Source organism: Equus przewalskii, chromosome 1, assembly GCF_037783145.1.
Source record: "Equus przewalskii isolate Varuska chromosome 1, EquPr2, whole genome shotgun sequence".
Lineage (NCBI taxonomy): Eukaryota > Metazoa > Chordata > Mammalia > Perissodactyla > Equidae > Equus > Equus przewalskii.
In genome coordinates, this window is record NC_091831.1 from 126459753 (window position 1) to 126473094 (window position 13342).

The following is a 13342-nucleotide window of genomic DNA, read 5'->3' on the forward strand; positions in this document are numbered from 1 at the left end:
AAATATACTTTCAGCAACTTGCTCAAGGTTATGGCCATGCAAAGGAAAATTTTAATATTTACCATAATGATGGAACTCTTCCTCTGCACACGATCCAGTGGAGAAATACAGTGCATTAGACATGGCCTGTGTAGCCATAGATCGTAGCAACCTGTTTACGATGGGGTCATTGGGGTCATTTGCCTTATCCAGAGAATCAGCCAGTGTTTTGTTGGACCTGACCAAAAAATGGAAAAACTTTTATTTAGCTCCCAGTAATAATTTATAAGTCAACACCCAGTCTGAATACTTCTATCTGCCTGTAGTTAAATTTATTTTGGACACCTGTCAGAAGCAACTCTTTTCAACTATAGAGATATGGTTTGCTTTTAAAGTTTAAACAAAGAAGGTGTGTCAAAATTTAAATATGTTGCTTAAACAGTATAGAGCAATGTGCTGATACCTACAAGGTTCAGTTAGTCTTGGCACATAGTAGGTGGTCAAATACTTGAATTGAATTCCTAACACCCTTAACCTTAAACATTCTGTACAGGTCAAAGAATGGAGTTTTTCTTTTTTTAAATCAAGAATTATTGAACCAGAGGGAGTTAAAAACACAACTAAACTATCCCTGAGGTACACAAAGTAAAAAACCTAAATGATTTTCCTTTTTTTAAAGAGAAAGAGAGATACGAAGGACTCTATTTACTCCCAAATAATAATTTTTTTTTTTAAAGACTGGCACCTGAGGTAACAAGTGTTGCCAATCTTTTTTTTCCCCCTGCTTTTTCTCCTCAAATCCCCCCAGTACACAGTTGTATATTTTAGTTGCGGGTCCTTCTAGTTGTGGCATATGGGATGCCGCCTCAGCACGTGAACTTAACCACTCCGCCATGGGGTCGGCCCCTGCATTTTTAAAGTACTGAAATAAATGGGATTACGTCTCAGTATTTGCCTAACAGGTAGATGAAATTAAACCGAGGATAATAGGTTCTTTTTCTGTATTACAAATTGTAGTACGTCAAAATTATGCCTAAATAAACTTGTGTAAATTTTAAGGCTCTATACCTACATTATAGTAAATGAAGAGAGCCAATAAGTTTTCTATTTTTGGTCAAAGATCTGGCTGTCACATTTAAGAACTACTGTAAGATAAATAAATCTCCAGCACTCCCTTCCATTCCTCTTGCCCCTAGGAAAGAGGAATTACCGTGTGTCTATGACGAAACCTTTTGCTTTAGCACATTCTCGGAGTTCGGAGAAAAACTCCTGGTGTGGCGGAGGGTGTTGGCGCATGAGGGCTTGATGAGGGAAGCTCTCCCAGATCTTCTTGGCTACCCAGTGGTTGGCCAGGATCATGCACTCAGCCACCGTCTCGTGGACCTCCAGGGGCTGCTTGGGGATGAGGTCATGAATGTTCTTTTTCTCGTCTAGCTGGACGCGAACCTCCACCCCTTCCAGTTCCAGGGCACCACAGCGGTCTCGTTTAGCTCGGACGTGGCGTGCTATGTCAGTCAGCTTTCCGATTGCCCACACTAACTCCTTGAGCCTGGCTTCTCTGCTCTTCTCATCCAAGTTTCTGAATTCTGGAATATCATCAACAATGCTGACATTTCCATCCAGCAGTTCCTGGGCTGCTTCATAAAAGAGTTTATACGCTGATCGAATAATGGTTCTGCCATACCACACTTTCTTAATTTCATAGGAGGTTTTATCCAATTCCCACATGACGCTTACAGCATACCTACAAAACCAGTAACACTGACATCGTTATACAATTCTTCCATTTCTGAAGTGAGCAGACCTAGACCCTAAATGTAACTTGAAGGAAACGATATTGCTACAGGTTTCTGGTCTAATGTCTCAATCCAACACTAAATCAAAAAGTATTTAAAATTAAAACAACAAAGTTCGACTAGGGTCTGTTGAGCTCTGAGCAAATCTGCAATGAGTTTACATGTAATGTTACAAACCCTACCTTACAGTTCTCCATTTTCATTAGAAGAGCAGAGCACTCACAGAGGCGAGCCTGCTGGGCTCTCTAGTAAGGAATAGCAAAGCCTTTCAAATCGCACAGGATGACAGTGAATTGCGATATCAGTGTTGATGGCAGGTTAATTAGCAAAAAGCTCATTTTGTAAAGAAGCATTTTGCCACGAAATCACTCTGTTTAAAAACAAATACAACTCGTATAAAAAACAAAGGGCTAATTTTCCTAATATACAAAGAGCTCTCATAAATCAATTAGTAATAGATCAAGAACTCAAAGGAAAAATGGGCAAGGAAGGTGAAATCGTTCACAGAAAAAGATACATAAATGACTGTTGAATGTCCAAAAAAAGTTTCATTTTATTCATAGTAGGAAAAATGTAAATTAAAACCTCAAAGATAGCATTTTGTCTATCAAATTGGCAAAGATAAAAAAACCCAGGATATTGTCCTGGCAGGGCTGTGGGGACACAAGCACTCTCCTCCACTGATGGTGGGATAGAACTGGTGCAACCTCTGTCAGGGCAATTTGATTCTACCATCTAATCACAAATGCATTTACCCCTTGACACAGAAATTCCACTTCTGTGGATTTACCCTCTAGATATACTGTACTTTTAAAAATGTGAAATGACTTAAGTTTCAAGTAATTCAGTACAGTTTTGTTTGTAATAGCAAAAGATCGGAAACAATCCAAATTGCCATAGATAAGCAACTGTTATTAATGTGGAATGGTCTTCAAGATACATTGTTAAATTTAAAAAGATGCGTGAACGGCATATATATGATGTTACCATTTGTGTAAAAAAGACCACATGTCCCTATTTGTATTATTATATCTAAAAACATATGCAAGAAACTGGTAACTGAGGAAAACTGGTAGGAGGGAGCCTTTCACTGAATAATTTTTGGAACCTATGAATTTTGGAGTATATGGTTTTATTACCCAGTCAAAGACAGATATAAACGTTAACTAAAACAAACAAAAAACACCCTAAGTTCATTATCCTCATGCAAAACAGCCTCAACAGGGAATACATACGCACAAAGTTGTAAGCATTTGGTCCCAGACTTCAGCTGACTTCAAAAAGCCAACAACAGAGAGAGAAGCAGCCTCACAGCTAGACAGAGAGAAGAGAGGAGAGGAAGGGAAGGGAAGGCTCGAGAAAGAAAGCTGCTGACAAATAAGTGGTGCAGGGGGATGTAGAGGGTGCAGGGGGCAGTGGGGTGGGGAGTGGGGTGGGAGAGCGTATTAGAGAGAAGAGAAAGAGGCCGGAAGCAAGGGCACCAGGCAGCGCGGAAGGGCCGAGACAAGCTCTGAAGATAAAAATAATGAACAAACTCACCTATCGACGCCTCCCAGGAGGGAGCACAAGTCAGCGCTGAGGACGGAGGGCAGCATGTCATAGCGACGGTCTGCTAAATAATAAGTGGTGGCCCTGTGAACGACACACATGCGAGTGCGTGACCTTCAGCGGCAAGAAGCAGAAGTGCTGACTGCGTGGGCTGCAGTGAGGTAAATGGCCAGGATGTCCGCACAAATTCCCCAAGGCTGTTGCCTTTTCATAAAGTGCAGCAGACTGGGTAATAAAGCCATTCCCACGGTCCCACTTCTCAGAGTGATACAGCTTTGGGCGGAATATTCTTCCACTGATATAAAAAGAAAGAAAAAGTGACATGAATCTTAGTCGTGTAAAAAAAATCAGAGTGTAATGATCCAGTATTTATATAAAATAGTATATCACTGCAGGAAAAATTTAACCCATTTCAATTTAGAAGGAAACAACGTGTGAAATGTTCTGTTACAAAAGCAACGGTAAATTGATCAAGGTACTATTTTTCTAAAGGGAAAGGGGAAGTGAACCTCAATTATTTTTTTCTGGAAGGGATCTTCAGAATTGCACAAACATGTGAACTCTTTGTTTTGAAAACCTGAAACTAACATAGTTACACAATACGTTACAGTCACATATACATAATTACAGTGCTGATTTCAAAGAGCATTACCTTGTTCTAGCTTCAATATCAATATAGGAATTTGGTGCCACAAAGTGAGTTACGTCTGCAATGTGGACCCCAAGTTCCAGATTGCCGTTATGTAAGGTTCTGACTGAGAGTGTGTCATCCACATCTTCACAACCTTTGGGGTCGATGCTGAATACAAGATGGGTTTTCCTCAAGTCTCTGCGTTCTCGTTCGTCTTCAGGATTCACCTTCCAGGGATTTTCGGGTGTGTTCACTGGCATCTCACACATCTGTACAACGAGAGGCCCAATATTCAGCAATTCACGCGCCACAAGTTTCCTATAAAAATCTATTCTCTAACATTCTCAATGTGACCTCATAGAAATCTCATTCATTCCCCATTACCTTCTGCAATTAACCTGTTTGCTTTTTGATCAATAACTATTTATTAGGTACCTAATATGTGTCAGGAACTGTGCTAGGCTCTGGAAAAGTCAGGAGTCAATAGGAAAGACACAATTCCCGGCCCTTGAGGACCCTGACAGTCTGACAGGAAATGTGCCACAACTTTCAAGAGCCCCTTAGTTACAGGGGCTGGAGCAAGAACAAATGGGTGGTTTTTAAAGAGTCCAACATCTACCCCATTTTCAAATGATGAATTTGTTTAAATGTAGTTAAGCTCTTAATGCAAGTCAAGCCTTGAAAAAAATAATCAACAAGTCTCAAATATTAAAAGCTTATCTATCTTCCTTAAAGATAATTTAAGCAGGACCAATCTAGGGCATTTTCTCTCCATTATTACCTGTGTAAGCCATCAATTTGCAGTTAAGTAGGCTAAAAGAGAAGAGAGAATTCTAGTCCTGTGAAGTCTAATCCATGCTTTATTTTATTCTAACATTTTCACTTAAGTGCTGTCAAAACAAGTCAACAAGTAATTTCCAGAAACTAATGTTTTAAACATAAAAATTTAATAATGAAAATATTCGAAAATATTTTTCTATTATAGCTACTGTTCTGTCAAAAACTATAATGAAAATAAGAACAGCCATATGCTCTTGATGGCAATGCAAACTGGTCCAATTTTTCTGGAGAACAATCTGCCAATACATAACAAACAAAAGCTATTTAAATTTTTATGCCCTCTGACTTGGCAATCTCACTTCAAGGATTACATTCCAAGGAAAATGATCACAAAGAAAAAAAGCAATGTTTATAAAAATGTTTGAAGTAGCATTTTTTATAATACTGAAAAATTAAATGGTCCAATGTCCAACAACTGAGGAACGATTAAGAAAACTAGAATACATCAATACACTGTAATTTGCCATAACTATTAAAAATAAGTAGGCTAAGTCAATATACAGAAATAATTGTAAGTAAAAGAAGCAGAACAGAAAATAGAATGTGCACACTATGAATATAGCTATGCAAGAATAATAAACACAATTTATAAGGATTTTAAAAGATCATAAAGTGATGGAAATAGCTAATGTTTTATGTCCATGGAATTTCTGTTTTCTGAAAAGCTTACGAAACTGTTTCATAATGAGCATGATTTTTTGATCTGTGGGTCAGAGATGCGTGGAACCCAGGAAGCAGCTCCCTGCAGCTTTCTGCAGATCTCTGGTGAAAGGATTACGACAGGGAGTGGAGCCCAGTGGGTCTGTAGCTAGGAACCCTTGTAGGTGCTGGGGATGGATGTATACTGACTATGAGACATTCACGTGCCATTTTCAAGCCCAGTTGGAAAATGTAAAAATTTAAGAGTTGTGAGTCTGTAGGAAACTAAGATTGCACTTGGAGCTGACTTCAGTCTGGTCCAAACACAGAAGAAAAGAGTGAGATTTTTCTATCATCTGTGGCTTCAGACAGTGGGTTGTTACATAGTACAAAGATTTTTCTTTCTTGGTGAAACAAACAACAACAAAAGCAGAAAGAAAATGTCTTTCACCAGAGCAAAGGACTTGGGGAAATCTGACCTGGGCTTCTGAGAAGGGAACAACTGAGATGCTGTTTTCCACCAGGATGGTTGCAATCTCCGCTTCCAGATCTCCGATTCTTCCTAAGACACGCACAAAATGTCCGTTTGGATACACGGATGTCGACTCCCAGGAATCTATGCGCACAACCACCCTGAAGTCCTGCAGAGGGAGGAAGAACACCACCAGCCGAGCACCAGGAGTTAAGTGGGTCCCTTAGAAGCACCAAACAAACAAGATACACAGCATCCGGCTCCAAAGAGAGTGGGCAATTCCTAAGTAGTGCGGTTTGTGTTTGTTTGATTGGTTCTTTCTGTTTTACTAAACTGCCAGACGGCTTGTGAATGCTTGGCCCAATGCGTTTTAGGGAGGCGTTACATCCCTACATCAATTAAGTGGGCTGGCAATTTTAGTCTGTTAAAGAAAGCCAATCGTAACACTGTCTAGTTAACCTTTGCAACACAAGGGAAAAACCCGATTATGCATAGTCCAAATTAAATTTCGAAACAGCAACCTCAATTTTTTGTGTGTGGGAGTTACTTTCTAATTCTAATTTCTTTTAAGTTACTTTCTAACTTCTTACAGCATCTTTTGGTGGGGAAGAAGGTATCAGTGTGAACTGAACCCCACTGCCCCCAAATTCCTGCAAACCATGGAGCTGGAAAGCAGTAGTTGCAACTGCCCTGGGAGAGGCTGCACAGGGCTTCAGGATGGAAAGGTCCACAATGACCAGGCTCCTGGCTGGGGACATCCTCCTTCAGTGTCTCATTAGCAAACTGCAAAACATCACGCAAATCAAATTGGGCGATGCCTGTACTCTTCGCTACAGTCAAGGTTAATTTTGAACTTTCTTGTTTATGTCTTCTCTCCAGGGCTATATATTCCTTTATGGATAATCGATTCTGTGAAGTACCACTATATCATCCCCACAGGGCAGAGCGATCGTATTTCTGTATCCCTTGCTGGAAGAAAGCTTGTTAGTGTTGGCAAAGTGTATCTATTGAAAGTTTCTGTGTTGGACAGCTGGATAATATATGTTCTCTCCAGTTGTCCTACACAGCTCTTTTTAGGACAGTTTCTCTCTGGCCTTCATTTATTAACCAAGGACTACTTAATAGATGGTTCTATATATTTAGAATTTCAAAAAAATAGGATCTCAGAATGCCAGATGCCATCTATAATTTATCCCTTCTTACGCAGAGGAATTAACAGTGTTTCCTGGTACTGCTCAGAAGCGGGCACAGACAGAAGGAGAACAGTAGAGCACAGTATCAGCTACCTGGAGGGCTTCTGCTTGCTGGGTGCTAATTCGGATTTTGGGAATTCTGTAATCCCAAGGCGTGACTAGGATTTTCTGAGCATTTTTGCCCTGAGATTGGACCTCTTCTTTGGATGGAAATGTCACCACATAATCCCGCCAGTTCTTCTGAAGGATGCCCACCACTCTGCCTTTAGGAAAACAAAACAAAATAAAGCCTTAACTGGTGAGATGTCACCTATCTGAATTTGACCAGTTCAGCAGTGAGGAAGAAAACAGGAAACACAATGCCCCATTTTTCAAGCACATCCACACAATTGAGAGATATTTAGACATTTGCCTTCCTAGCATTTTATTAAGATGGATAATTTTTTTAAGATAGATTTTTTTTAATAATGTCAGTATGCCCTTTCTTCTGTGGGGCCCGGTGTGATGTTTAGAATGCATTAGTCCCACTTTCTCTTTTGCCCTTACCTTATCAATCTCAGGTTTGGGTATGTTGGGAAAAGTCAATGATTTTCACTTTTTTTAACCTATGCCCTCTACTGTGCCATTTTCATTGTGTTTCTTGCCTTTTCCCACCAACCAAGATCATTTGGCCCAACGTTATATACAGAAAAGTGTACAAATCATAAGTCTGATGAGAATAGAATAAACCTGCAGAGAGGGGAAACTGACAATGTAGGGAAAGAAAGGATATCGTATATTAATAACGGCAGTATTTCTGGATTGTTAAGGAGAGGAAAAACAAACATTCCACAACAAAGATGGATAGCGGGTGACTCTCCGGTGGGCTCACCTGTGGGCATGGGCTCACTCGGGGGCTCGCCCGAGGCCTTGTCGTCACCGTCATTCTCGCACAGGGCGACGGTTCTCCCTTTCCAGTCATTTTTAGGGAGCAGCTCCACAACGACCACGTCCCCGTGAATCGAGCGGTTTCGAGCCTTCATCCCATGGATTAGGACGTCGCTGACTAAACCTGTGTTTGGGGCAGCACAGAGAAACCCCATAAAGCCAAGGGGGATGCCACAGCAGTGAGGCATTTCAAGCATCAAATATTTGAGGTCTAATCAGCATTCCTGCAAATAAAAGCTTCCTACTTTCAAAGGTGAAGGCAAACTGTTTGTTCCGTAGATTAGGAAGGAAGAACCACAGCCGCCGTGTCAGACTATGTAAGGTGCTTTCATAAAGGCCACCCTCAGCCATCTTTTTAAGTAGGTGACAGTTCCCTGCATGACACTATGTAAGCCTGTGCTGGAATTCTGTCCCACACCTGCAGGGGCCACCCAGCCAGGGAGTGGTCAGCAGGCTGAGGAACCGTGGACACTGCAGAGTTGAGAGGGGTAATTCTGAAGAGCAGAAGCCCAGAGAAAGCCATTGCTTCTCACTCTCCTTCAACCTAGCCATGCCCTCTCGACTATCAGGACTCTGTCACCTGCCATTGCAGAACTGAGAACCACACTCTATGATGATACAACTTACTTACACATTATTTTCATTTTTATTACTTTAGCAATGATTCCAATAAGGCAATCTAACAGACGGAGGCAGTACAGGGCAATGCCTCACAGTCTCAGCCAACTGCCACAGCGCAGGCTCGGCCCCACCACTCACCAGTTACTGCGCTTCTCTGTATGTTAGTTTCCTCGCCTGGAACCTTGTGCATCCTCATATACCAAAGGTGGAGAACAATAATAATGCCTACATTCAGTGCTTAGAACAGTACCGGATGTATAGTACGCACTCAATGAAATATTAGCTATTATCATTTTTTAAAGTTGATTACAATAAAGTCAGAAATTATAGACAAAAAGCTAGGGGAAAACCAACCCACGATCCCACATACCCAGTGGATGTGGGGACAAGTGACATGGCATATAGGATGTGACAATTTCAAATTTGCTTTCTTCATTGTGTAATATCAGAATATAAAAGTAGTATGGAAATTTATGTAAGGCTTATACTGAACCTGAATCTTTACTGCTGGCTCCTTGAAGTCGAACAAAAGCTTCTATTTGAGCTCTGTGTTTGTTGACGTTCAGAGTTCCCTAAAATCATAAGAAAAATCATGTGACCAATTTCTTTTCTGCCTGCTTTACCTCCAAAAGGTACAGTTTTTAAAGACTATAGGAAAACATCCTCATAATATTCTTATAAGGTTTGTGATCTCTTTCTTTAGGAATAGCATTCATTATGAAGGTTTCTATTCTCCAGAGAAGATACCGTTATTTGGAACTATTATTAGCTATACCTAGTGCTGAAAGTGCCAGGATTTATCTCAGCAAAGTGATGAGTGGTCTTTAAAAAATCTTCTTCCTCAAAATATCCTCCCAGGAACACTGTAAACTTTACCACCAAGTTGGCAAACCCCACTCTGGGTAGACTCATTTAACACACCCACACCTAGGGAGGGACGTTAGTGTGGCATCCTCAAACTTCAGCCTGCATGAACACCATCTGAGCTGCTTGTCAACTGTGTAAAATCCAGGATGGAACAGTTCTGCATCTTGATTGTGGTAGGGGATACACAAATCTACACATGTGATAAAACTGAGTAGACACACTCACACACGAGTCTATATAAACAACTGCTGAAATCGGAATAATAATCTTATCTGACACCTTCTCAAGACCCTGACAGCATCTGGGTTCTGGGTCCTAGGGGATCACGAAGGGGCCCTGAAAGGAGCAGGAAAATGGCAAAGGAGTGAAGAAGCCAAATTTCACAATTTTGCCAAACCTCCAGAACTTGATTCAAAAATATATTCTCTTTCCCAGTGACAGGAGGCATTTACGAGGCTGCTTGTGTGATGCTCAGTATGCAGCCCAATTAAGAACATTACAGAGTAGCTCCAAACCGGACAGCAATGTCTACAGGAAGAACGAGTCCCAGTCACCTTAAATGCCGACGGCCCTCGCCTACTCACACCCATCTTGTTTCACAGCTTTTGAAATTAGAGGCTGTGACAGGAGGCAAGTGGAGAAGAGAAGAAAACACACCGGCTCCTTCCTCCTCACCTCACCTGGATATAGCGTCCAGATTTGATGCCGGCTTCTAACACTTCCAGGGGAAGATGTTCTGGGTACTCCTTGCCGTGGCCCTCCTGACTCTCATTCTCCCTTTCCCGTCGAGACTGAAGGATAGAATCACAAAGCTCATGGGCCGCCTTTAAATCAGGCCAAAAATTGTCCAGGTAATTCTGCATTTAATAAAAGCACAAGAGAAACACGGCCATTATAGTCAAATCACAAAAAGCCCTGCACAGGAAGTGCTGGCCTGCAGTTCTGAAGGGGTGTTAAATGAGCAGGACCGTCCCAAGCCTCAGCTACTGCTTCATTCTCTACCAGCTCTTTCACCCCCGAAGCCTCACCAAATGAACGCCAGGGACGCTGTTGCCACCACGGAACACGTCCATCTCCCTGACTACTCCGCACTTGCAAATCTCCCTCTCTCCACACCCCCCAACGTGTGCCCATACACACGTCGTCTGCCTGTCTTTACATTATCTCATTGCTAGACAATGGCCGATAGTGAATGGAGAGGAAAAGCTCCTATGTGTACATTCTTGTCCTTTTTTTTCCATCTGGAAATGTTTGAAATTTATAAGAAAAGAAATTTAAATAAGCACGCAAAAATGGCAAGGAGTAAAGTGCATAAGGAAATGTCTCCCCACCCCCAACCCACTGGCAATGTGAGGCGAGCTGGGGAAAGCAAAGATGTTTCATTCTGTGGTGTTAGGCTTTCTCCCCCTCATAAGCTCCCAGAGGACAGTCTTCTTGTTACTATGCACAGACTAGTAACACGCCCCATGCAGGTGACTCTCGATGTTGCTATTAGTGATGACCTAACTTTGAAACAAGCGCTCAGGCTCCCCTCCCAGCAGACTATCACTGAGCATCACTGCGCCTCTTGGCGTAATTCTTTCAGAGAGGCCTGAGACAAAACACGGCGGCGACGCCTACAGAGGATGCTCTGGGGAGGCTGGCTGTCCGGCATCTACTTCCTGTGTCCAGAGTGCATGCCCTTGGATGGCTGACGCTCACTAAACAAAGTCAGATTTACGGGAGATTTTAACTCAACTTTAAGCCTAAGGTACAGTCTAGCACGTTCTCTTTTCTCAATTTAAAAAGAGAATACATTATCCTGATTGTCAACTTCCGCATTCTTCCCACTAATTTCAGGGGCCTGTTCAAGCTGCTTCCTTTCTTTCCCTAGTCCTTCCAGAACTTCCGTCTGTGCTAACTAACATCAGCACCTCAACTCTGCGGTCACTCACCACGTCTCAACACCAAACTTGTGCCACTAGGAACTAGCTATTCAGGAAGGGTTTGCAGTCTTCACTCTTCCCCATCTCACTTCAAGTCCCCACAGAAAATTCTGGACTCCCTCTCCTCTGAACCTCACACTATCTCTTTTTTCCTCCTATCACTCATCTCTGTGAAGCCCCCAGTCACAGTGTGCTTAGGAAGCGCTGTACAAAACAAAACTGTACTACACTTCTGGGCTACAAAGAAAAGTAATTTCCACAAAAAGTAGAAAAATGTAATTTTAGTCAACTGTCTTCTGCAGGAACAAGACATGATGTATTACAGCAGAAAAAACAAGTGACACTGCCATTAATATCCAGGGCCCATGGAATTCTCTGGCATGCCAGAACACTTTTTCATAGCAGGGCCAAGAAAATTCTATTGGCAAATCTTTAGCAATGCACGCACCTGGGAACCCTTATAGAATCTACAATTCAAAATCTGTCTAGACTTTCTGTAAACTGACAGGGTAATGGAAGCCCTCGTTCTAGCTTCTGAGTCAAAAAATGATGTCAGCCACTAGAACTTGATTGACCAACTGGGCAGGCAGAAGAGACCAGTAACCTAGTGAGAGATGAACAGTCATCCTACTCTCCCAACAGGCACCTAAGAAATAGGGGAACTGAGTTGCTAAGATAGCCCAAGAAACTGTCACCGACTATGCTGCTCCCGTCTGACAGCCTTCACATTAAAATATCACATCGCGCCCCGTCCTTGACCCCTATTCACCCCCATGCACATTCACAAGCAGGAATGAGGGAGGAACAGCGAAGAAACAAGATCGGGCTTTCAAACTGTGTTTTCTGTGCATTCAGAAAAATAGTTTGGGAGGCAGTGAAGCATGGTGGTTAAGGGCCTTGGAGTCAGACTGCCTGGGTTCTAATCTCGGTTTTACCACTTTCTCCCTGTGTGATCTTGGGCAAGTTGCTTAGGCTTTCTGTGCTTTAGTTTTTTCACCAATGAAATGGGGATGATATAACACTCACCTCATAAGGTTGTTGTAAGAATTGGATGAAATAATACACCTAGAATAGTCCTGGTATAGATAAATGTTGGCTATTACTATCAGGTGGAACCTTGTAAAACTGCCATTTTCTAAGTCAAAAACAACAGAATATTGGTAATTTTATAAGATTTAACCTATCATCATCATTACTAATATTGTTATTGTTATAACTATAAACATGAGCTTACAGTCAACGGTAGTTTATTGGGCTGAAGTCTTGATGCTGTGGACCGTACAGTCACATGAAGTTTGCCCAAATTTGCTAAAGTCAAGATTAATTAGTTGGGGAGTAACAAAGACATGGAACTTCTTGAAGTCTGCCTTTTCTGTAATTTTCCCTTTTCTGTATCGTCAAAGGGATCTAGAGCCTTATGGGAAGTACTTAGGAAATGAACACACACACATTTATACACATAACACTGGAAATACCTTGAAAGAAATCACAAACACTCCTTCTGTTTCGCTTCCATACTGCTGGATTGCCTCTTCATCTTCTGTCACCATAACGATTGGCATCCTATCCTGGCAGTGGTGATAGTACCAAACGGCTGCATTGTAGATGCTCCTAGAAAAGCAAAGGGCACGTGAGCCCTCCCAAGGCATGCAAACACAAGCTATTGTTCAGAATTCCTCACCTGGCTTTTCATCTGCTGTCCTTTGATTCATGCAGACAACCACTCATTCATTCATTCAACAAATACTTCCTGAGCACCCATTATAAATACACCCTGGGTTGGGTGCTCTAGGGGTTACAAAGATGAATCAGAAAGCACTTGACATCTCTTCTTCCCTAAGACATCCAACCACCACAGCAGCCTTTTTTATTCCTCGACATGACCAAGAAACCATGAGGCTGTG

The 13342-nt window shown here is 41.9% G+C and overlaps 1 protein-coding gene across 6 annotated transcripts in view; it reads right to left on the reverse strand.

The window, feature by feature from the left end:
• The window catches only part of DIS3L (DIS3 like exosome 3'-5' exoribonuclease), a 28047-nt gene that overhangs the window by 2854 nt on the left and 11851 nt on the right, over positions 1-13342 (reverse strand). For 5 of the 6 annotated variants that reach the window (XM_070623136.1, XM_008522656.2, XM_008522653.2 and 2 more), the window contains exons 4-13: positions 12914-13049; positions 10194-10370; positions 9140-9218; positions 7970-8149; positions 7192-7361; positions 5913-6074; positions 3976-4223; positions 3315-3407; positions 1190-1723; positions 63-217 (exon numbers count right to left, since the gene is read on the reverse strand). In XM_070623136.1, coding sequence (XP_070479237.1) covers positions 63-217; positions 1190-1723; positions 3315-3407; positions 3976-4223; positions 5913-6074; positions 7192-7361; positions 7970-8149; positions 9140-9218; positions 10194-10370; positions 12914-13049 — 1934 coding nt within the window. Of the gene's footprint in view, positions 1-62; positions 218-1189; positions 1724-3314; positions 3408-3975; positions 4224-5912; positions 6075-7191; positions 7362-7969; positions 8150-9139; positions 9219-10193; positions 10371-12913; positions 13050-13342 lie in introns of those variants that run through there. The other variant, XM_070623168.1, reaches the window with a different exon arrangement.